Source organism: Macaca mulatta, chromosome 12 (assembly GCF_049350105.2).
Source record: "Macaca mulatta isolate MMU2019108-1 chromosome 12, T2T-MMU8v2.0, whole genome shotgun sequence".
Classification (NCBI taxonomy): domain Eukaryota; kingdom Metazoa; phylum Chordata; class Mammalia; order Primates; family Cercopithecidae; genus Macaca; species Macaca mulatta.
The window spans coordinates 112,039,454-112,065,001 of record NC_133417.1 but is presented as its reverse complement, the minus strand read 5'-3'; the positions used below and the strand labels follow the sequence as shown (position 1 = coordinate 112,065,001).

Genomic DNA, 25,548 nt, shown 5'->3' with positions numbered 1-25,548 from the left:
AGCTTATGAGGTTAAATCACTTGGCCAAGTGTACAAAACCAGAGGTTGTCCAATCTGGAACCAGAAGCCTGATCTCCCGGGACACAAGCTGAAGAGCAGGCAAGGATGAAATGATGTGGAAACCAATGGCATAGTTGAGACTTCAGGAAAGGAAAATTCTTTGAGCCTTATCTTCTTCATCCATAAAATGAGGGAAGTAACAATTAAATAATCACTACATTTCCTTTCAACCTTTTCTAAATGCAAGCTGGATAAACTGATACAACCTGGCAGCTGTTGTCATATTCTTATAGTTTTTGCATTTTCTTTTTTTTTTTTTTTGAGACAAAGTCTCGCTCTGTCATCAGGCTGGAGTGCAGTGGTGCCATCTTGGCTCACTGCAATCTCTGCCTCCCGGGTTCAAGCGATTCCCCTGCCTCAGCCTCCCAAGTAGCTGGGACTACAGGCATGTACCACCACGCCTGGCTAATTTTTTGTATTTTAGTAGAGATGCAGTTTCACCATGTTGGCCAGGATGGTCTTGATCTCCTGACCTCATGATCTGCCCACCTTGGCCTCCCAAAGTGCTGGGATTACAGGCGTGAGCCACCGCGCCTGCCCCAGTTTCTGTATTTTCTTACGAGCCCATGTCAGCTCACATTCAAACTCTAGCCCTCCCCTACTCTGTGTAGCCTTGGGCAAATGACCTATCCTGATTTTAGAGAAGAGGAAATGAAGACACAGAGGGAATCATAATAGTAGCTACACCTCAAAGGGTTCAGATCATGAAAAGACAGCACACAAATGAATACTTAGCAGTGCTTGTCAAATACTAAGATGTCTAGTAATTGCATGTCTGTGTACTTGGGGGTAGAATAACACCAACTTGCAAAACCACGCTGTAAGTTCCACAAAAGACCACACCTACTCATCACTATATCCCCAGCGAGACACATACCAGGTAGACAGGCATACTGAACAAAGTAGTTGAATTTGGACAAATATTTGAACAAAGAATGAACACACATAATTGAAAAAAGAGTCCTCAGGTCTGATTCACAACACAATTCCGCTATGTATTTAATTTAAAAGACTTCATGAAATTGTGGGACGGGTGAGGGGGAAAAAAGAGAGAGAAAGGAAGGACCCAACAACAGCAAGACTCCTTGCCATCTACACATTATCTCATCCGTGTTTCTCTTATTATAACCCATGAAATATCTCTACCTGCGGTGCTTATTACAAATACAAATACCATCCTCATTCATTTTCAACAGGCTACCTCACTAATTCTTACACACTCGACAACTTCAGAACCTAGTCCAATTATTATTTGGCCAATGCTTGAAAATGATTTAAAGGCATAACCCCAAGTCTTAGGAATAGCTGAGAGCAGGAGTATCAATATTCAGATTCCAAACACAAGGACTACTCAAATCAACCTGCCTGTGACCCCTCACAACTAAGAAACCAGTTTTTAATAGATCAAAGATGAAAAGGTGAAATGTACAGCTCACAAATTTCTCAAATATCTGGGCACTAGAGGGAATAAGTGTGGTTGGAAAAATAACCCTTCTGGAATTTTCTCAGCATATTTTAAAATGGCAGTAACAACATTTCTTCCATTCTTAAAATTAATTTTAATAGTGAACTGAGGTAAGTTTTTTTGTCTTAGCAGAGAGGTTAATACCACTGACAACTGAATTGTCGTCTTTATTATTTTTACAAATGCATGTCTCCTAATATGAAAGGTTGATTTTCACTTGATTATGTGCTTTGCAAATTTACAGCAGCAACAGGAAGAGCTTCTACTGAATAGATTTTAGTCTTCAAAAATGTGATTGCATCTTCCATCTCTAGTTTGTCCATCTCCCAGTTATTGACCTTACCAAAGAAAGAGGAAAACAATCAGTTTGTGAGACGATGCTCATATTACAGCTAGTTTAGAGATCCAAACATAGTAAATAACATGAGGAAAATAGCTTTTTGAAAGTAAATGTGACCTTACAACTACTCATATTTTAAAGGCATAAGACTACATGTTAAGGTTTAAGAAAGCTTTAACTGTGAAAATTATACAAATTTTAAAGGTCCTCTAAATGGTGCAAAAATTGCTTTTCTTGAGAAAATCTTCCTTAGAATATACATAATCAGCAATATAAAAAACAAAGTCTTAAATAGTAGCCCACTAAGAGAAAGAAGTCATCTTAATCTCAATAGTCCACACGTAATCCATTTCTAGATACTGAAGTATAATAATAGATTTGGAATGTTTACATCTTACATTATGCGCAGGACCAAATGAGTGGCATTTAGATAGATTCCAACAGCAACATATATATAAATGTATTTGTAAGGTTCCTGCTACCTAGAAACATCTGAAGAGGCTGTTCAAGAGAAGTTGTGGTGTACAAAATAAAATTGAAGCGTAAGAGGGAAGAGAAAGACCCATCCTCTTAGAACCATCCAGCCTTTTCTGGCAACAAACATCCTGTAACAGCTTCACACAGGCCATGAAAACAAAGGTTTAACATCTTTCCTTCCCTTATTCAAGATAACCTGGAAATTAAATATGGTTTTGTGTGTCTTAAATATGAAAATATATTATTTGCATTCTTCCTCTTAGCAGAAAAGGATTAAAGCTGACCAAAACAACATTTGTAAAAGCTCTAATAATGCCAGTAATCAGCTGAGCAGAACCCAAATTGTGTACTAGCAATGTTCTTTTTCAAAGAAACAGTAACTAAAGCACTTATTCCAATAATGCTGACAATTCCTCTAATCCTAGTAACCAGTCTCAACCACAGGATTCCTGGCAGCTGTTAGAATGTACATCAGTAATTAAAGAATATTTCATTTGCATTTTTTTCTTACCAAGATCACATGAAAACCCATTGCATTCAAATGCCGCATTTTCATAGCAAGGAATCCTCTGGGATGGCTTGAACCCAAACAATAAGCAGATCTAGAAACACATAGCACAGCTACTCTGAAAACAAAAATAAACAAAACAAGAACAGTTATCGATATTACCATTTAGTCTTGCTGCATTCCTGTTCTTTGGAGATTTCCAAGTTGAGCTCTCCACTGACCGCAATCCTCGATATTCCTGTCTTAGTCCTTCACTTCTCTTACTTGGCCTCTGCAGATATTCCACTATACAAGGCTACTTTATAAACCGAAAATATACCACATTGTACACAGTTACCTCTCAGTTCCCTTTAAGGATGGCTACATTTTTGAAGCGGAAAATTTTCAGATATGAAAGCACCAATTTTAAGGGTTTTCTATGCAGTGCTGATTTCTGATCTCAGTATAATTATTTATTCTACCAGTAGTAGTAATGGTGTAAATAATACCAAATAGTAAATGCTCTTCTTGCATATATTATCTCTCAGAGAAAGCAGCATGTAAAAAACAGAATTAGGAGTTTAAATACAAGAAAGAAAACACCAAGAGAAAGGCAAGACTGTTAAAAAAATAAAATCTGTAAATGTAACAAAAATGTGGAAGGTGTAATTTGTTTTTTCATTGTTTCTGGCGCTTTGGAAATACTAAGTTCACTGGGAGAAAAAAAGAAAAAAAAAATACATTTATATCCTTACTGCCTTCACCTATACTCTGGCTGTTATATGACAAATGTTATGTCTTTAAAGGAATGCTCACATTCTTCACTTCTCACGACTTTATGCCGAGAACAACGGTTATTTGATTATGCCAGAATAGTGCAGTACCTGAAAAAGAAAAGTGATCTTGGAATGAGGCCAGAGAGAAAGCCTCTTCTGAGGGGAGATGGGGAGCATTGATAGGAAAGACAGCACTTGAAAAGATGGCCAAGAAATAAGCTAGATGCATTCAGAAAGAGGTGAGTCACAGAACTGTGTGTGAATGAAGAGGGATGGGCAGATAAGAGTTTGGATCCCTACAGATTTTTTTCTGTATGTTTCTGTCGTACTTATGTGTGTGTGTGTCCAGTGGAGTAACAGGAGATCTAAGTCCCTTGGGGCCAGGATCCATGTAGCAGAGCCTTTACATAAAGGGTAACTGGCCCACGGGTGTGTGCAATGATGGCATGATCTTACGCATCTACTGAAGAGGCAGGATGTTCTCTCATGGCATAGCATCCGATTTCTCCCCAGAGACACTCTATTTGTAATGTGTGAGCCAAGGAAACAACTTAGGATTAGCTTCAATGTGCTCTGACCCATAGAAATACAGTTTAATTGAAAAACTACAGTTTCTCTACCTCTGGAAAAGTCTTGGTGGTAGAGCAAAATATTGATTGGGTATTTCTGTAGAAGCCTCAAGTCTTTATTCTTTATGATCACTATTATATTATCTTGTCCAAAGTTTACAGTGCATTGATAGTTTCAATTATATTAGTATTGTTTTATTGAACTGTAGCTTCAAAACTTAATTTTAAAAAGTCTGTCTCATTAAATGGTCCCACTGAAGTCCACTGTATTCAACCATAATGTCCACATTGACACTTTCTAAGGAATACACTGATGGATGAGAAGTCTCTTGGTGTGCTGCAGGCTCCATACAAACATCAAGTCTTAGCTTTACTACCGCTATTTAATGTCAAGTCTTTTATAATTAGGATTTAAATTCGGAAAACCCAGCAAATGAAATATATGTAAGCAACCTTTGAATAGCTGTAGCAGAAGCTGTATCCACATCAGAAAATGGAAGCACTTGATTCCTGTTAGTGTCCATTCTGATTTCAAAATCTGAAAGGAAAGAATTGATATTAATTTTTCAAACATTGCTCCAAGTGACTTTCTTTTTTTTTTTTTTTTGAGATGCGGTCTCACTCTGCCATCCAGGCTGGAATGCAGTAAAATGATCTCAGCTCACTGCAGCAACTTCCCAGGTTCAAGCAATTCTTCCACCCCAGCCTCTTGAGTAGCTGGGACTACAGGGACATGCTATCATGCCCATCTAATTTTTGTATTTTTTTGGTAGAGACAGGATTTTACCATGTTGGTCAGGCTGGTCTCGAACTCCTGAGCTCCAGTGATCCGCCTGCCTCAGCCTCTCCACATGCTACCGCGTGTGCCACCGCGACCAGCCCCAAGGGATTTTCTGTTTCAAAATGTTTAATAGTACTACCAATAATGATAATAGCAGTAGCTAAAATATATTGAGAGCTAACCATGTGTCAGATACTAGTCTTGGGATTTTAGACACATAAAAATGTGTAGAATTTCATTTACTGGTCACAAGAATTTTATGAGGCAACAATCAGGCCAGTTCCACAGGCAATGCTGCACTACACTAAACTGCTGCCACAAATACTTATTTTTTTTATCTGAAAAAAAAGGGAAAATAAATACAATAAAATGAAAGGAAATCATATAATGTCCCATACCAATATGATAACTGTGTGGCAAGTGCACATCTTTTGAGAAGTATCCTTCACTTCCCAGAAGGCTGCTCAGCACCTCTGCCACCTTGGCATTTGGATGTGACGGTGGCAGCTCCCGCGGAAGCTGTGGGAGTGACAAGGCTATGTCCTTGAGACAAACAGTATCATCAAGTTTTAGACAAGTATCCAAAATATGCAGCTTGTGAACATTCTTCTTCATGTCATCTAAAAGATAAAAAAGAGAGTATATCATTAAGAAGAAATAAATGCAACATTTTAAAACTATATTAATATATATTTAGTAATAGATATAAAATAATAAATATATATATATATAAAAAAATGCACTTGTATTTCTAATGATCTCTTTCTTATCACAAGGACCCTTTCTGTGTCTCCCCGGCTTCCACAGGGTCTAAGTCAAAGCCCTGCACTTCATAATGTTTTAAGGCCTCAAATATCTTTAGGGGTCATTTAGTCTAAACTCCTCAATTTATAGATAAGGAAATGCCCAGGAATGTTAAAAAGCCTCGTGATTAGTTAAGGCAAAGTTGGAACTAGAATCCAGGTTTTTGGGGTTCAAGGCTGTTTCTCCATTATTACACTGCCTGAAAAATCAGCACGTGGTATTGACTGACTCTTCATAACTCAACTTTGGAATTTTATAACATTTTTTTTTTAAAAATTCTGAACTACTCTATTCTCAGACACATCCTCAAATTTTGTACATCTACCTGGATATTGTTTTGCCTTATTTAATATTAAAGACTAAAAGTCAACAGTGAATTTGGTTCCAAGAGTAAATGAACTAATCAATTTGGTGGCTGTTTGGTTTCTTGATCTAACAGGTGTTACCTCATCACAGGCCAGGAGTGACTAAGTGTTTGCAGCTGCAAAAGTTGACTTAGGTTGGCTTCAAATGTGGTAAGAAAGGATTAGGAATTACAAACAGCTCTGATCAAAGCACAAAGAACAACCTGAACAGTTAGCCTTTGTATAGATTGATAGAGTATAAATACAAGGAATAATGATGCATTTCTTACTATTTTTTTCTACATGTAGGACTTGTCATTAAAGAAGGGTCTGTAGGTTTGTTGCTTTGAAGCACTATCCTTTGACTTCACCATTGTCAGCCCTTTCCCAGTAACACCTGCTCTGCAAATTTCAACTAACGCTGCTCCAACTAAGACCCCACTCAGAGTCATATGGTAGCTAGTGGTAGTGTCTTATTTTGGTCACAATTCTGCAGTAACATCCTACCTGATGTCAGCAGCTCACTGATGACGTCTTTTTGCAGAAGCTGATTAAAAGAAGCCAGGGGAAAGTAATTCATCAAGCAAAATGAATACACTGCATCCAATAAGTTTTCAGAAGAAACAGAGTGAAGATAACCAGTCAGAGCACTAGCCATAACTTCCAGGAACTGTCTGAGGAACAAAGAAAAGTCAGTTTCCCAACATTTACAGAAGGCCAATATCTTTAAGGATTCCAGAGAAAAGAGATAAGAAGATCAGGCTTGCAAGTAAGTATCCATACATCGTTCTGGACAGTTGGTTATCTCATAATAAGTATATGCATTCAATAAATATTGGCTATTGCTATACGTCTTGCACGAGAAACATTTTATAGACTTTAACTCACTTAACTCACACTAAAAAACTCTATGGGTATTACTATCATTCTCCTCATTTAAAAAAATGGGTACACAGGCTTAGAGGTTGAGTAACTTGTCTAAGAATACACAGACAAGGAAGTAGCAAAGGCAGTATTAGAACACAAGGTGTCAGGCTCCAGAACCTTTTCATAATTATGCTAGGTTTTCTATAATGCCTGAACCACCACTACAGTTTTATAACCAACTAAAACTATCTAGCTGTCAATACTATGGGTTAAAAGAACTACAAGCTTAATCCTACCACCCAGAGCTAATTAATGTTACAAAGTATAACAATGTGATTAAGCACAAATGAAGACAGAAAAGATCAAAATCAGGTGCAATCGCTGGGCCAGAGTGACACCACTAATAAATGGTAGCTACCCTTTCAACATATGCCAATCTGACTCTCAGGGCATATGATACATATAGTTATGTAAGAAAAGAAATACACGTAAAGTACTGTGATCTCGCAAAGAAAATAAACAGAAGCTTTTGGGAGAAGTTGAATAGGTGAAAAAGATGGAGTAAGGGAAGAAGACCTCAGCAGAGCCCTGAAAGCGCATGCTACTTGCCTGATAGTGAGCAACTGGTGAGATGGAGGTACAGAGGAGTGATTCTTAACAGCCGGGCAAATATGCCTGGACGCAAGCTCTTGTTAACATTGAGACTGAAATCAACTGAGAGGTCCATGGGTAGGGGTAGAAGGGTTGGGGAGGATGAAGGGCTGTGATAAGGCCAGGAAAACTGCAGGAATTACGATGAAATGGGAGGAATATAACAGATCATACACACAACAGCAAGGCAGCACTTCTGAAATTGGTAACTGATTGCTTTTGGAACACGCAGTGGGAGGTGGGGGCAGGGGATGGTGTGGACAAGGAAGTTGGGAGCCTGGGTAGTGATCCCCTCTCTGGTCTTCTCTTGCCCCACTCCTCACCCTGTACCTCATGCTGCGTGCTGTTCCCTGCATGTGCTCTGCTGTTTCCTTCCTCCAGGCCTCGCGTATAGAGGGCCTTTCACTTGGAATATTCATTCCTGCTTATCTTTCCATGGTAAACCCCCATCTCTCCATCTTTTAAGATCAATTCAGATACCATCTCCTCCAGGTAACACTGCCTGATATGCCCTGACCCTCCTCTTCACCAGGCTGGCATCCTGACATATCCCTCCTTTATTTCCAAATATCCTAGATGATATGGTTTGGCTGTGTCCCTACCCAAATCTCATCTTGAATTGCAGCTCCCATAATTCCCTTGCATTGTGAGGGACCCAGTGGGAGACAGCTGAATCATGGGGGTGGTTCCCCCATACTCTTCTTGTGGTAGTAAGTCTCACGAGATCTGATAGTTTTATAAGGGGAAACCCCTTTTGCTTGGCTCTCTCTTGTCTGCTGCCCTGTGAGAAGTGCCTTTTACCTTCTGCCATGATTGTGGGACCTCCCCAGCCATGTGGAACTGTGAGTCCATTAAACCTCTCTCTTTTGTACATTGCCCAGTCTTGGGTATGTCTTTATCAGCTGCATGAAAACAGACTAATATGCTAGATCACTCGAATTTTCATGCTATATTTAATTGCCAATTTACATATCTACCTTACCCATTACACAGAATCCTCTGGCAAGAAGGACTGTCTTATTCATCTTTCTTCTAAGTGTCCAGGTGGTTGGCAAATGCTGACTAAACAAACAAATAAACTTAGATGAGGAAGACAGGAGGAGGAACTTGTCATTGGAAAAGGATGAGTCCAGAAAAATGAGCTGACTTCCAGAATTACTGAACTTGAGACACTTTTGGGATGTGCAGTGACCATATGCAACCCACAGAGACTCAGGTCTGGAGTTCAGGAGCACACTAATGACCACAGATGCAAATGTGGGATTATCCATAAGGTGGTAAATACAGATTAAGAAAAGAAGAAACCAAAGGACCAAAACAACAGAGCTTAAATGTTAAATAGTTCTTCCTTGGGTTCCAAGCCCAGCAAGATACTCTGGATTTAACACACCCTCTCCCCCATGGGCCATCAAAAATGAAATAAGGATTAATGTATAGCATGTGGATATACAATAAGCTAAGCCAGATTTCCTACCACTCTCCTATCTAATCCATCTCTTCTAGTCAATTCTCTTCCCAAATACTTTGAGTTATTCTGCTTCCAAAACCTTTGCCACTCCAGCCTAAGTTGCCATCTTCCTTTCTCCTTCCTCCATAAAGCACTTACTTGGTGCCCACCGTGTACTGCCTTCCTCTGGATATACAAGAGAGTTGTTTTGATCAGTGGTCTAGGAAGAACAGGGAATACAAACTTCTTTTTTTATAGCCCTCAAAATACCAAATCCAGGCAACTGTACATTCATGAGCATTCAGGAAATGGTGACTAATTAATCTTGCTGTATCTGCCATATTGCCCCTACTTTTCCTTTGAAGAAATGTTGAGGTGTGAGGCTTAGAATTAGGTAAGGGTTTCTCAATCTCAGCACTACTGACATCTGGGGCTGGATAATTCCTTATTGTGAGGGGTTATCTTGCACATAGTAGGATGTTAGTGACACCCCTGGCCTCTATCCACCAGAGGCCAGTAGCACATACCTCCCTCCTGTTGTGACAACTAAAAACCGTCTCCATACATTGCCAAATATCCCCTGGGAGGCAAAATCATCCGTGTTTGAGAACCACTAGGTTAAATGAAAGCAGAATAGACAGACAAAAAGACAAATTCATGATTCTCCTCCTGTACTGATTTTACTACTGCCATTTTATTAAATGTCTCAGCCTTTGTTACTTTTGTTATCCCCCCACCTATTTCCAACATAACAATTTTGTTGGAACAAGTTATCTCTTGGATTGCCTAGAGTCACGTGAAAAACTCTTACCTGCCCAGTAATTACTCTCTTAATCCCTCTGGGCCTGTTTCTGGAGTTTTAATTACCACTTAGCTTGATATTATTGTCTAGAAAGAGCAAGGGATCAACGGGAGCCAGCCTCAGAAGAAAATCAAGCCAGGGGAGTATAGGGAGGTTGAATTTGGGGGATATTTTTCTACCTTTATTAAATGTCTACTCTTTGGCAGGTCCTGTACTAAGTTCAGAAAAACAGGCAGCTGGGTCTGACTCTGGAGAGCTTACCTAAACTGAGGAGCAGAGAGATTTACTGCCACAACAAATGATGTGACACTTGTCATGTCTTACCCAATCTCTGGTGGAGCCTTGACAACAAAGTTGTAGTCAAGTCTCCACCAGAGATTGGGTAAGACATGACAAGCACAGGGACCCTGATGGGAACAATTAGGGAAGACACAGAAAATGCAGTATGAGCTGAGTCTGTCCATTCAATGGACAGTACAGTGGGAAGCTGCTTTTTAGTTGGCCTGACACCACTTCATTGATTAACTGCCCTTAAGGGATGGGCATTTGACCCAAACTCAGTCAATCAGATGTTCTCTTTTAGAAATCTAAATCTGGAGGGAAAACTAAAAGGAAAGCAAGCAGCTGGAGTCAAGTCATTTGATGACAAACAGATGGCCTGTGCATCTTGCCACTGAGACCTTCAAAACTGCCCTAGTTTGTTCCCCCAATGCCTCTGTGACCTACACTCTAATTTTTTTCAAATCTAAAAATTACTATGTGCTGGGCATTGTCATAAGAACTTGACACAGATGAACTCATTTAATCCTAGTAACAACCCAGTGAGATTAGACACAGCTCATCTCCATTTTAATAAGTGAACAAACTGAGGCACAGATAAGTAATTTGCCAAAAGCCAAGCAGCTAACAAATGGCAATGACGAAACTCAAACCTAGGCAAGACTCAAACCTAGCTCTAGAGTCCATGCTTTTAATCACTCTTTTAACAAATGATATTTTATATGCTTTTCTGATTTTTAATGAACCGTGAGTGATCCAAAGGGTAAGAAAAGATGTTCTGGGTAGAAAGCAGAGGTATGAAAGAAGCTGGCACGTTTGAGGAATTACTGTATTTAATAATAGAAATGCATGGCTATGGTTAAAATGAAAAGAATAGAAAGCAGCAGCTTGAGACCAAATGGATAGTTAAGGTCAAAACTGAACTACAAGAAGGTCCAGCTCTCACAGCTTCTCAGAATCATTGATTTAACAGGGACACATAGACAAAAATACCTTATGAAAAGTCCAGAAACCAATTAAGAGATTGTCATACTCCAGACAAGAACAAAACCAAGAAGAGTTGCACTGCAACAGGTTAGAAGGACATTTTACCCAGGTTAGCCCCTCTCCAAAGCCAGCACAGCTCAGCACCAGAGAAATCACCTTGGCCTAGGACTTCTCCCTTGGAGGAAGAGAACAGAGTGTGCAACCAACATTTGGCTTTTTCGGTGTGCTGCCCTAGGGGCTGATTTCTATCTCAACTCACATGGAATACTAACAAAACCAGCAGGGTTCAGATGACTGAGGGCAGTTAAGAACAAAGGAAAAGGGGTGGACAGCTTCCTGCACCCAAATCTCATCTCAAATTTTAATCCCCACATATTGAGGGAGAGACCTGGTGGGAGGTGACTGGATCATGGGGGCAGTTTCCCCATGCTGTTCTCGTAATAGTGAGGGAGTTCTCACAAGAGCTGATGGCTTAAAGTGTGGCACTTCCTTGCCCTTTCTCTTGCTCTCCTGTCACCTTGTGAAGGTGACTGCTTCCCCTTTGCCTTCCGCCATAATTATAAGTATCCTGAGGCCTCCCCAGTTATGTGGAACTGTTGGTCAATTAAACCCCTTTTCTTTATAAATTACACAGTCTTAGGTAGTACAGCAATGTGAGAATAGACTAATACATTCCCCAGTTAAAAGACACAAAATGGCTGAATGGATTAAAAAAAAAGACCAAACTGTAACTTGTCTACAAGATACTCACTTTAGATTCAAGGACATACACATAATTTGATAGTGAAGAAATGGATAAAGATATTCCATGCAAATGGTAACCAAAAGACAGCAAAGGTAGCCATACTTACATCAGACAAAATACACTTTAAGTTAAAAATTGTCACAAGGACAAACAAGGTCATTATATAATGATAAAAGGGCCAATTCATCAGAAAAACAGATCTGAAGGGAAAAATAGATGATACAATAATAGTAGGAAACTTCAATAACCCCACTTTCAATAATTTATAGACCATCCAGACCGAAATCAAAGACAACAAAGGAAGAACACTATAGATCAGTGGTCCCAACATTTTTGGCACTGGTTTTATGGAAGACAATTTTTCCACAGACTGGGGATGCTGGGGGTGTTTCATAAGGCATTAGATTCTCATAAGGAGCACGCAACCTAGAGCCTTCACATATGCAGTTCACAATAGGGTTCATGCTCCTATGAGAATCTAATGCCATGGCTGATCTGACAGAACTCAGGCAGTAATGCTCACCCGCCACTCACCTCCTGCTGTGTAGCCAAGTTCCTAACAGGCCACAGACTGGTACCAGTCCATGGCCTGGGGGCTGGGGACCCCTGCTACAGATGAAATGGCTGTAACAGACACATACAGAACATTCCAGCCAACAGCACCAGAACACACATTTTCCTCAAGTGCACACAGATCATTATCAAGGACAGACACTATATGTTAGGTCACAAAACAAGTCATAACAAATTTAGGAAAACTGAAATCAGACCAAGTATCCTTTCAGATCACAAAGAAATACAATTAGAAATCAACAGAGGGAAAACTAGAAAATTCACAAATATGTGGAAATTAAACAATACACTCTTGAACAACCAACGTTAAAGAAGAAATCAAATGGGAAATTAGAAAATATTTCAAGACAAATAAAATTGAAAACATAACATACCCAAAATGATGGGATGCAGAAAAAGCAGTACTAACAAGAAAACTTATAGCAATAACACCTATCTTAGAAAAAAGAAAGGTATCAAAAAAAACCCCTAAATTTACACCTCAAAGAACTGAAATAAGACAAATTAACTAGGCCCATAGTTAGCAGAAGGAAGGAAATAATGAAGATTAGAACAGAAATAAATAAAATAGACAATAAAAAGTAGAAAAAATCAATAAAATGAAGACTTGGTTTTATGAAAGATGAACAAAATTGACAAACCTTTAGCTAGACTGACAAAAAAAGAAAGAAGACTCAAATAAATAAGAGACGAACAAAACATTTTAACTAGAAGTAAAAACCAATGCCACAGAAATAAAAAAGGCTCATAAGAGACTATTATGAACAACTTTATGCCAACAAATTGGATAATCAAGAAGAAATGAATAAATTCCTAGAAAAATACAACCTACCAAGACTGAATTATAAAGCAATAGAAAATCTAAACAAACCAATAATGAATAAGGAAATTTAATCAGTAATCAAAAACTTCCCAACAATGAAAAAGGCCAGGACTAGATGGTTTCATTGCTGAATTCTACCAAATATTGTGAGAAGAATTAACAATACTTCTAATGTGCTTAAATTTTTCCAAACACCTGAAGACAGAGAACTCATTTTATGAGGCCAGCATTACCCTGATACCAAAGCCAGACACATGCATTATGACACAAGAAAGCTACAGGTCAATATCCCTGATGAACACAGATGTAAAAATCCTCAACAAAATATTAGGACTAGAAGGATCATTCACCACGAATAAAAGGGATTTATCCCTGGGAGGCAAAGACGGTTCAGTATACGCAAGTCAATTAATGAGATACACCACATTAACAGAATAAAGGAGAAAAATCATATGACCATCTAATTAGATGCAGAAAAGCCATTTGATGAAATTCAACAACATTTCATGTTAAGGGCTCTCAACAAATTAGTTATAGAAGAAATGTGCCTCACCATAAGTAAGATCATATATGAATAACCATAGCTAACATCATATTGGATGATGAAAAACAAATATTTTCTTCTAAGACCAGGAACAAGACAAGGATGCCTACTCTCATCACTTCTATTCAACAAGGTACTGAGAATCTTAGCCAGAGTAATTGTGCAAACAAAAGAAAAAGAAAGAAAAAACAACCAAATCAGAAAGGAAGCAGTAAAAATATCTGCTGCGTTCCTATACACTTAAACTATTCAAAAAGGAAATTGGGAAAACAATCTTGTTTATAATAGTATCAAAAAGCATAAAATCTTAGGAATAAACTTTTTTTTTTTTTTTTTTTTTCTTGAGACAGAGTCTCGCTCTGTCCCCCAGGCTGGAGTGCAGTGGCCGGATCTCCGCTCACTGCAAGCTCTGCCTCCCGGGTTCACGTCATTCTCCTGCCTCAGCCTCCCGAGTAGCTGGGACTACAGGCGCCCGCCACATCGCCCGGCTAGTTTTTTGTATTTTTTAGTAGAGACGGGGTTTCAGCGTGTTAGCCAGGATGGTCTCGATCTCCTGACCTCGTGATCCACCCGTCTCGGCCTCCCAAAGTGCTGGGATTACAGGCTTGAGCCACCGCGCCCGGCAGGAATAAACTTAATCAAGGAGGTGAAAGACTTGTATACTGAAAACTACAAAAAAATGGATGAAAAAAATTAAAGACACAAATAAATGGAAGGACAGTCTGCGCTCACGGATTGAAAGACTTAATACTGTTAAAATGTCCATATTAACCCAGGCAGTCTACAGATTCAGTGCAATCTCTATCAAAATTCCAATGGCATTTTTTTACAGAAATAGAAAAAAAAATCTTAAAATTCATATAGGACCACAAAGGGATCTGAACTGCCAAAGCAATTTTGAAAAAGAACAGAGCTAGAAGTATCACATGTACTGATTTCAAAATATATTACAAAGCTACAGTAATTAAAACAGTATGGCACCAGCATAAAAAAGACAAAGCTGCCAAGACTACACATAGTAAAAGAATATGCTCTTCAACAAAAGGTGTTGGGAAAACTGGATATCCACATGGAAAAGAATGAAAATTGGAACCTTATTTTGTAACATACACAAAAATCAACTCAAAATGGATTAAAGATTTAAACATAAGACCTAAAACTATAAAATTCCTAGAAGAAAATGTGTAGGAGAAGCCTCATGGCATTGGTTTAGTTAGGCAATGATTTTTTTGGATATGATACCAAAAGTGCAAGCAACAAAAGCAGAAACAGACAAGGAGAACTATATCAAACTAAAAAGCTGCACAGCAAAGGAAACAGTTAACAAAGTGAAAAAGCAACCTACAGAATGGGAGAAAATATTTGCAAACCATACATATGATAAGGAGTTATTATCCAAAATATATAAGGAACTCCTGTAACTCATATATTTATGCTTACTGCTATACGTTTATATAAAACTTAATGCTATAAGTTTTCTTATTAGTACCGCTTTTTCTGCATCCCATAATATATATATTTCATATATATTTATAGTATGTTTATATATTATAACATACTGTAACTCAATAGCAAAAATAATAATATGATTTAAAAATAGGTAAAGGACTTAAATATTTCTCCAAAAAGGACATACAAATGGCCAATAGGTATGTGAAAACATGGTCAACATCACCAGTCATCAGGGAAATGCAAATCAAAACCACAATGAGATATCACTTTACACCTGTTAGGATGGCCATTATCAAAAAAACAAAACAAAACAAAACAAAACAAAACATAACAAGTGTTGGAGAAAATGTGTAAAAATTGGAACCCTTGCACAATGTTGATAGGAATACAAAATGGTGCATGGAAAACAATATGAAGGTTCCTTGAAAAATGTAAAAGTAGAACTACCACCTAGTAAAGAAAAGCCCAGGACCCAACTGCGTCACTGCTGAATTCTACCAAACATTTAAGGAAGAACTAACACCAATCCTACTCAAACTATTCCAAAAAGCAGGGAAGGAGGGAATACTTCCAAACTCATTCTACAAGTCCAGTATTACCCTGATACCAAAATCAGACAAAAACACATAAACAAACAAACAAACAAAAAACTACAGCGCAATATCTTTGATGAAGATTGATGCAAAAATCCTCAAAAAAATACTAGCAAACCAAATTCAATAATACATTAGAAAGATTATTCATTATGACCAAATGGGATTTATCCCTGGGATGCAAGGATGGTTCAACATATGCAAATCAATCAATATGATACATCATATCAACAGAATAAAGGATAAAAACCATATGATCATTTCAACTGATGCTAAAAAAAAAAAAAGCATTTGGTAAAAGTAGAACCCTTGGTAAAAGCAGAATCCCTGTATGATCCAGGGATTTCACTTGTGGATATATTTCAATTCATAAGAATTGAAATAAGACTCTCAAAGAGACATCTGCACTCCCATGTTAACTGCAGCATTGTTTGCAATAGCCAAGATAGGGAAACAACCTAAACGTCCATCAACAGATGAATGGATAAAGAAAATGTGATATATACATATAATGGAATATTATTCAGCCTTAGAAGGAAATCCTGCCATATGCTACAACATGGATCAACTTGATGGGCATTATGCTAACTGAAATAGGCTAGTCATAGAAGGACAAATACCACATGACTCTGCTTATATAAAGTATCTTAAAAGGTCAGTCATAGAAACAGAGATTATAATGTTGGTTGTCAAGGGTGAGGAAAGGGGGAAATAGGGAAGTTGCTATTTAACAGGCATAAAGTTTCAGCTATGCAAGATGATTACGTTCTAGAGATCCACTGTACAATATCATTATCTATACTGTTAATAATAAAGTCAGCAATATCGTACTGTACACTTTAAAATTTACTAAATGTTCTTACCATAATAAAAAAATCAAAAATTTTAAAAGACAGATTTTTCAATGTTTTAATAAAATTAAACTGAACTATGAACTCAGGAGCTGAGAGGATAAGCTGGGAGGGTTTGAAATGAAAACTCCCATGATGAATTAACTCATATATTATAAAGAACAAAGAAACAAACAAGACAAAGGGCAGCAAATATAAAATAAAATTTTGTTTAACTTCATAAATGAGTAAGGAACACTATGTTTTATTTATTGGCATGGATGATGACTAGGGGTGTGTTCACTTGTAATAATTCATTAAGCTTATGATTTATAACCTTTTCTATAAGTTATAAGGCAATAAAAAAGGTAAAAAAAAAAACCAAGTACATACTCTTTGTTCTGGCATTTGTAGACATGATTGAGAGAAGAATAAGTATGAAGAATAGATAGAATGTTTTTCATGTTTAGGGATTCAGGATCTTCTACTATTCTCTTCATAAACAGGTCCATTAAACCAACATGTCGAAAGCCAAGGTTTTCAAATAAAATGAGGATAAAAAGAACCTTAAAAAGAGAAAATTGAGGGAAAACTCTTTAATAATTACAGTACGCTAATAGTAATTTTTTAGATCTCAAAAAATCTAAGCAGCAATTCAACTGTCCTGATCAACAGAATATATCCTGAAACAGAATATTTCCCTGAAAAGGAACAATTATCTTTCCCTCACAAAATCTGTTCTATTAATTCTTGAATTGGGTACCAAGTTAATAAGCAATCTTTTTATAAGCTGAGAAGCTGGGCATACAATGATTTCTATATTTCCATCTGATTTAAAAATAAATCTTTTCCTACATGCTTTTCATACACCAGATCTGAAAATTACTTTTAAATATGCCTTTTCTGAAGGTTTTCAAAATGACCAACTCAATCTTGAACTCCTCGCATTTCCAAACTTAAATACTTCCTAGATTCTAACATGTATGACATAACCCCAAAATTTCTATATTTAACATTAAAATCTATAAGTGAAAATGGAACTGAAACATTATGATTAAAATAAACTTTGAAGTTCACCTCCAATTTCCTTCTCAATCTTTCTTACTTAGGATTACTTCTCTTTCCATAACCAATTTCCACAGTAAACTCAGTATTTAACTTACTCTCCAAAATAAACTGAACCTAGAGATCTAACAGTTATCACCTATTTCATTGAAAAAGAAGTTTTTACTAGCTGCTTCATTAAATGTTTATATTCTTAACAGAGCTCCTGATTTTAAAGGCTTTTACTCTGGATAAAACAATGGATGTGATCATTAAGTAGTGACATTTTATTCTTCAAAAACCATAAGCCTGTCACATCACCCATCTTTATTATTCAAAATCTAACAAGAACAAAGTATAAACATGGAAATGATGCTAAATATCTAACAAAAGTACCATACAACCCTTTTTTCTTTTTTCTTTTTTTTCTGAGATGGAGTTTTGATCTTTGTTGCCCAGGCTGGAGTGCAGTGGCGCGATCTCAGCTCACTGCAACCTCCTCAGGTTCAAGTGGTCCTCCTGCCTCAGCCCCCCTAGTAGCTGGGATGACAGGGACACGCCACCATGCCCAGCTAATTTTTGTATTTTTAGTAGAGATGGGGTTTCGCCATGTTGGCCAGGCTGGTCTCGAACTCCTGATCTCAAGTGATCCACCCGCCTCGGCCTCCCAAAATGCTGGGATTACAGGCGTGAGCCACCGCGCCTGGCCCATATAACCCTTTAAAACCAAATAGAAGAGCAAATTTTTGTTTCAAATAGAAAGATGACCAAAAGATAGAATAGTATACAGATGGTCCTTGACTTATGGTGGGGTATATCCCAATAAACTCACCATAAACTGAAAATATTTTAAGTCAAAATGCATTTAATACATCCAATTTACTGAACATCATAGCTTAGCCTAGCCTACCTTAAACATGCTTAGAACACTTACATTCACCTATAGTTGGGCAAAATGAGTTAACAAAAAGCCTATATTATAATAAAAGTGTTGAGTATCTCATGTAATTTATTGAATACAACATGCCTTGTTTATCCTCACGATTGTGCAGCTGATTGGGAGCTGCGACTTGCTGCCACTGCCCAGCATGAAAAGAGAGTATAACACAACATATCACTAACCCAGGAAAACATCAAAATTCAAAATTCAAAGTATGGTTTCTACTGAATGCGTATTGCTTTTGCAATATCAAAAAGTCAAAAAATATTAAGTCAAGCCATCCTAAGTTGGGGACTATTCATATTAGCAAGTAGCCCCCAGACAAGAATAAGGAGCAAAGTTTTCAAAAGTCAATAGAGCATTGGAATATTTTGGTATCTTAACTACTATAAAGGTGAAAGAGAAATACTTAAAATGCTAAATGAATTAGTATGTGTTTTAAAAGTTTGTGAGGCTGATTCTAAATTGTTAATGTACTCACTTTTTTCAACTTCCAGACGTCGAAAGTTGCAGCCACATAATCTGCGAGTCCATTGAAGAGATCTAAATTATAGTATTGGAGGTCTTTGCAGGACTGCAATATGTTGATTATTATTTTTGAAGGACACCCATGGATATTATCTTGAAGAATGAGTTAAATAAACAAAAATTACCAGATTGTTTTGAATACAACATGCTTTATTCTTTTTTCCATATAAAAGCAAAGTTTTTAAAACAAAAATAGTCTAAAACAGCAGCTCAGGTGTTACAAATGATGAAAGAAAAATTCCCCTTACCTAGGACCACCTTACTGCATTCATTCAGGAGTATAAGAGATCGGTGATTCATGGCAGCTAGTACCTCAAACATGCGCTGGCTATTCAAAAGAGAAAATCTGTCTAATTCCCTCAAGGCTTTCATCTAAAGAAAAACAAACTTTAATTTAATTTACTATGTGTGGCAAAATAAATTAAACTTTTACTTTTATTGAGACAGGGTCTTGTGCTGTCACCAGGTTGGAGCCTCAACCTCCCAGGCTCAAGTGATCCTCCTGCCTCAGCCTCCCATGTAGCTGGGACTATAGGCATGCACCGCCATGCCTGGCTAATTCTTTGATTTTTTTTTTTTTTTTTTTTTTGCAGAGACAGGGTCTTGCTCAGTTACCCAGGCTGGTCTCAAACTCCTGGGATCAACAGATCTCCCTGCCCTTGATATCCCAAAGTGCTGGGATTACAGGTGTGAGCCACCATGTCTGGCCTAAACTTTTATTTTTAAATAAAAAGGATGAAGTTTGGGTAATATGACCCAGACAAATAGATAAATAAATATACATGTATATATACAGATAAATAAATATAAGGGTACTTCTATTCATTAACTTTAGCGAAGCTAAACCTAAAAGCCCAGCAATGCCCCCCTAGAAAATTGACTTCAGGCGGTGATAAAAGGTTATAAGAAATAATTTTTTCAAATCTCATCCACTAGAGAAAATCCACGTGTTTACCTCCAGTTTCCTCTTAAGAGCAATCGGTGCATCTTTACCAATGCACTTCATCACAACTTGTAATGTGAAGACATCTTCTATTTTCCAAACTTGCTGATCAACTAGTATTCTGTTATCAAACACAGTAAATATTAAAATCACAGAATCTTCAAAGCAGAAGAAAAATCTTAAAATTTTATTTGGTCCAGCCCCTTCTTACAGGCAAGGATTATGAAGCCCAGAGAAATGATCTACCTGCCCGAGAGAGTGTAAGTAGTTAAAGATCGAGAACCAATCTATTAATAGTGCTATTTTCTCTCACATTGTTGTGCTCTCTTTACTAATGAACAAATTATGTCAGGAGATTATAGTAATATATCCTAAGCATAGTCAATGTAAAAGGGAATTAAGTGTTACTCTCACTAATCTATGACATTAGATCATTTGAATCAATTTTATAAATTCCTTTTCAAGCTGGGCCAGTGTCAACCCTCACATAGTCCCTGAATAACTACTATCTGAATTAAATATACATATCAATTCTCTCCTACCCCACATCAGTAGTATGTTTTAAAATAAATTAATTTAGATTTCAATGTTACTCACATCTTTGTTATTATGGACCCTAAAAGAAGTATTTCCAGCCTTATGTCATCCAGAGTCAGGATTTTAAGCTTAATAAGGCATGAAAGACTGTAACTACCAACAAAGCCTTCCCAACTTCTCCCATCAAGAAAGCAGTTTAGTTTTCATCTCAACTTTTTATTCCAGATATAAGAGGAACAAAGAAAACCACATGCCGAAAGCATAAGAGAGTTCTCACCTGAATCCCATTTGTAGAACATGAACATTCTTGCATGGCTCCATTACCTCCAAAACACTTGATAAAACTGAAAGGCATATCTCATCATACTCATTGATACGTTCCTATTGAAATATAATTTCAAAAACACTACAGGTGATGAGCCCATAGTAAACTATCTCACCCAAGCAAAAACCCTGAACTGATGTACTGAATAAAAGGATTGAGTATCAAACCAACAATTCTTACAGTCAGTCCACAATAAACAGCATCTTTGGGAAATAAAAAGTCATACTTACTGAATTTTCCAGCTAACTGATACACATCCTTTTATGCATCAACACTTTTTTACCTTCACCATTATCACTGAAAACACATTTGATATTTATTATATTCCACTACTTCTGAAACAACTTTTATTAAACATTATTGTTACCTCTTCTTGTAACTCAAGGTCATCACAAAGGCAAAAACAGTTAAAGTGCAGGAATATAAGAACTACTGAGGTACAGCAGGTAACTAGCTCGTCTCTAAAGATCCTTAAATGGTTGTGCTCTTACAATTTCCCTAGATCCTTTCCTGGGTATCAAGCTGAAACTTTAGTTGTGAATCTTCTAATTCATATCTCCTGCCACATTCTACCACCGCTATCCGAGTCTCAAGGGAAGCTTATACCCCACGGATTCTTCTTTCAGGTCTCTTTACTTAGGGTACTAAGTTTGATTCCAGAAATAATAGTGGGCATAATTTGGAAAGTGAATAGTAACAACACAGCTTAACTAGTAGTACTGTACAGTTTAATCACAACTAGTCTATACACCTCACAAAAGATCACATCTGAGGAAACTTAGCCTGAAGAGAGAGATGTTCTTTTGCTAACATTACATAACCAACAAATCACAAAGTCTTAAGTCAGAACCAGGTAATAAGAAATGGTTATCGTTAGAAGAAAAAAAAAGGTTTCTTTCCTATGAAAGGGTTTCCTTAACAATTTTACAGCATTCCATCAATATCTACTATGAAAGAAAAGACCACTTGTCTATGTGTTTGAAGGGCAAATTCACTGATGGCACACTGTCCTTTCACCTCTAAAATGTCTTTACATTATTCCAACAGGTCAGTGAGACCCCATCATCCATACAGATGTTTTGACTACAAAAACCTGCTACTCATACCTCACCAACAAAGATGTCATCCCGATGCGAATATCTGTCCAAAATCTAGTAAGAGTATCACTGACCAGGTAAGGTGATTTATTATAGTCACTTTTAAATAACTACATAGGAACTAATATACAGCCTACAAATAAACAGGGATATTCTGTGGTCTAAACAAATACACACACATACATACTAAATAAAAATTAGTTAGTCCTTGAGGACATATGGAAATCACAGTAATGTAAAAAGTTAAAAACTTTCCCATAGCTATGAACCCAATTCTTGAATTCTATAGCAAGATAGGATATATGCCAGATTATCCCCAAGAAATTCCTGTCTTTTAAAAAATTATTATTATTATTTTCAGACAGGGTCTGGTTCTGTCACCCAATCATGGCTCATGGCAACTTCAACCTCCCAGGCTCAAGCGATACTCCCACCTCAGCCTCCAAAGTAGCTGGGACCACAGGTGAGTACATCACACCCAGCTAATTTTTGTATTTTTTGTAGAGATGGAGTCTCCCTATGTTGCCCAGGTTGGTCTCAGACTCCTGGGCTCAAGAGATCCTCCTGCCTTGGCCTCCCAAAGTGCTGGGATTACAGGCATGAGCCACCACACCTGGCTAAAAAATTACTTCATTAACATTGACTTTATAAGTCAGCAGTGTACTCTTAAAACATAAATGATTAACAAGCTAATCCTTCCTTCCTTACATTTGGCACCATTTCAGTGACATTAAACAGGACACTGGCATTCCTGCTTTAGACTAAAAATGGCTCCCTCCATCCAATTTCAACCTTCTTCCAATCCATTTTCCACTCACTCAGTGATCTAAAATACAAATTTGAGCACGTCAACCCATTGCTTAAAATTCTTCAACGGACTCCCATTGCCTACAGGATGAATGCATACTCCTTAGCTAGCCGTAAGAGGCTCTTTATGATTTGGTTCCTATTTTTCTAGCCTCTTGTTCTGCCCCAAGCCGCTTGCCCCTCACTCCTTGCCTTTGATCACCATGTACAAAACTTGTTCCCACCCCCACAAACATACAACTCCATCATTCTGTGCTTCAGCTACACCAAACTACTTTCAGCTCTTCAAATTCGCCAAACTTTTCCTCTGGGAATCGTAGGGCATGCAATCCTCTCTACTTGAAACACCATCCTCTTCACTATCATTCTGCTCATCAGTCTGGGCATCATCTACTGGGCCTGAATCCCAATTCTACCATGGACTAAATTCTCTTCTTTCCCCTTCCCTTCTCTCCTTCTTCAACTACCCAGGCTTTCTTTGTATATCTTGCATCTCTCCTCATTTTAGTTTCTTCACCACTACTCAACCCTGGGGATGGTAAATGGGGAAGGCTTTCATAAATTTCCATAGCAAAAGGAAGAAAATAACTAGCTAACTTAAGGCCTCTAAATCATATAATATATGTACAGAAATAAATATAAAGGAAACTACCATTCGATAGTCTCTTTTAAGAAGGCTACATATCTATTTCCCTTCATTCTTTCAAAATATTCTAAACCAAGTAAATGCATGAAATCTCCTTTTTATTTTACCTGGGTCACCCTCAGCAAAGTCTGTACCAAAAGAGTGTTCTGAGGGATTCCAAGCTTCACTATGGAGTAAAGACTGAACAGTAGGCACTTATACTGTATGATCTTGGCTTCTCTCATCATATGTTCACAGAGCTGATTAAATGCAGGGTGGCTAAACATCAGTCGTTTTTCAAAGCGCTTCTGGTCATCAGTCAGTCTTTTGGCAATTGTCCACATTGCTGTGAAATAGTTGCTACTAGGAAAGGTAGGCGCTTTTGTAAATGCATCTAACACATCACTCAGCGAATTACATTCCTCAGACAGTTTTCTACTGCTGATACGGTTTGGTTTTGTTTCCTTGGTAAGAACACCTTCACTGGAGACTTCATGATGAAGGTTTACTTTCTTCAATTCACCATTAAATTTATCAACAGAGACAAGAGAATGCTTTGAGTCAAAAAACAGTCTTTTAGCATAAAGCAGTCTGTCAATTCTAAGGGCGGTTACAGTGCTTATGCCCCTTGTTTGAAAGCCAACATCTGATTTTAAAATGAATGCATCCTGAAAGAGATATCTAAAGATATCAGTTGATCGCATTCTGTTATGAAAGTTATTTAAAAGGTTCCAGTTTGAATGAACTATTTTTGTTTTGCAAAGTCCCAAAGGATATAGCCTCCTAGTTCTGCTTGTTGGAACTAATGTACTGAATTGTCTAAGGTTCCATAAAAAGGAGCCCGCTTTGTTATTCATTTTGCTCTCCACTGAAACACTTCCAAACGGCTTTAATGTTGTCAATATGAAACCAATGTCGCTTCTACTAGTGAAAAAGAACACGTGCTGTGGTTTTTCCTGTAGGGGAAGAAGTAATTAAAAGAATAAAAATTAAAACAAAACTTTTACTTAAAGATATGAAATGCATTTAACAGAAGAGAAAATGGGGAACCTATGGGGCCATTAAAGATTTACATAAAACGGTAAAAGTATTTTTATCAAAATGGGCTCCCTCCAATCTACCACAATGTGTCCAGTTTCAAAGAAGCCAGCTCACTTTGGAAGTAGTCATTGTATTAATGAGATTTTTCTGGTGTAAAAGCGTTCCATAAAGCTTTCTCTATAGGAGAGATTTTTGTGGCATTGTTATGGAAATGTCCTCAGTGAAAATTACGGTATCAACATTGATAGATCATTTTCTTTTTTCTTTTTCTTTCTTTTCTTTTTTTTTTTTTGAGACAGAGTCTTGCTCTGTTGCCCAGGCTGGAGTGCAGTGGCGCGATCTTGGCTCACTGCAACCTGCACCTCCCAGGTTCAAGCAATTCTCCTGTCTCAGCCTCCCAAGTAAGCTGGGATTACAGGCGTGTGCCACCACGTCCGGCTAATTTTTGTATTTTTTGTAGAGACGGAGTTTCACCATGTTGGTCAGGCTGGTCCTGAACTCCTGACCTCAGGTGATCCACCCGCCTCGGCCTCCCAAAGTGCTGGGATTACAGGCGTGAGTCACCGCGACCGGCCGATAGATCATTTTCAACATGACGATTTAGCAACGGCCGAACCCAGATTATCAAGGATAGGGACTTGGGCAGGTAGAACGGCTCAGTAGAAGAAGCAGAAAACGAAAGCGATGTCTGCATGTGGCCTGCGCTCAGGACCAAGATCTTGTACAACCAGCCAGCCTCACCAGACCCCAGAACCAACTTCAAGAGCCTTTCCTTCCGCAGCTGGGCCGCCCAGCATTAACCCACCTCCTTTAAACTTAATTTCGGGACAACTCCTGAGATCTTTCTTCGCGAAGTAAAAAGTCTAGGATGTGATACAAGCAGCCGCTCAGCCCATGCTCGTCCTCCACTCACCTTAGAGTACAACCCCGTGGCTACGTACAGGAGCGGCCATGACAGCGTCCCC

The 25,548-nt window shown here is 37.9% G+C and overlaps 1 protein-coding gene across 3 annotated transcripts; it reads right to left on the bottom strand.

The window, feature by feature from the left end:
- Positions 1-1,031: 1,031 nt before the first annotated feature.
- FASTKD2 (FAST kinase domains 2) lies at positions 1,032-25,548 on the bottom strand. Of its 3 annotated transcripts, none has more exons than XM_015110788.3 (12): positions 25,497-25,548; positions 23,671-24,498; positions 20,966-21,069; positions 20,164-20,272; positions 19,457-19,580; positions 19,162-19,301; positions 17,090-17,262; positions 6,611-6,777; positions 5,354-5,575; positions 4,628-4,712; positions 2,854-2,968; positions 1,032-1,863 (listed from the first exon to the last, which is right to left on the bottom strand). In XM_015110788.3, the coding sequence occupies exons 2-12, from the start codon at positions 24,397-24,399 to the stop codon at positions 1,747-1,749; spliced, it is 2,085 nt and encodes a 694-aa protein (XP_014966274.2). In that variant the 5' UTR covers positions 24,400-24,498; positions 25,497-25,548; the 3' UTR covers positions 1,032-1,746. The 3 variants fall into 3 exon arrangements, with proteins under 3 accessions (XP_014966274.2, XP_014966273.2, XP_077812769.1); XM_015110787.3 differs by having other exon boundaries at positions 25,389-25,539; XM_077956643.1 differs by lacking the exon at positions 23,671-24,498 and having other exon boundaries at positions 1,596-1,863.

Excerpts from the sequence above, each read along its gene's own strand:
- FASTKD2 (XM_015110788.3), bottom strand. The coding sequence starts at position 24,399 with ATGAATAACAAAGCGGGCTCCTTTTTATGGAACCTTAGACAATTCAGT. Across the intron at positions 21,070-23,670 it reads CTTTGCTGAGGGTGACCCAG|GAACGTATCAATGAGTATGA; the intron begins GTAAAATAAAAA and ends ATATTTCAATAG. Across the intron at positions 2,969-4,627 it reads TCTGCTACAGCTATTCAAAG|AGTAGCTGTGCTATGTGTTT; the intron begins GTTGCTTACATA and ends TTTTGTTTTCAG.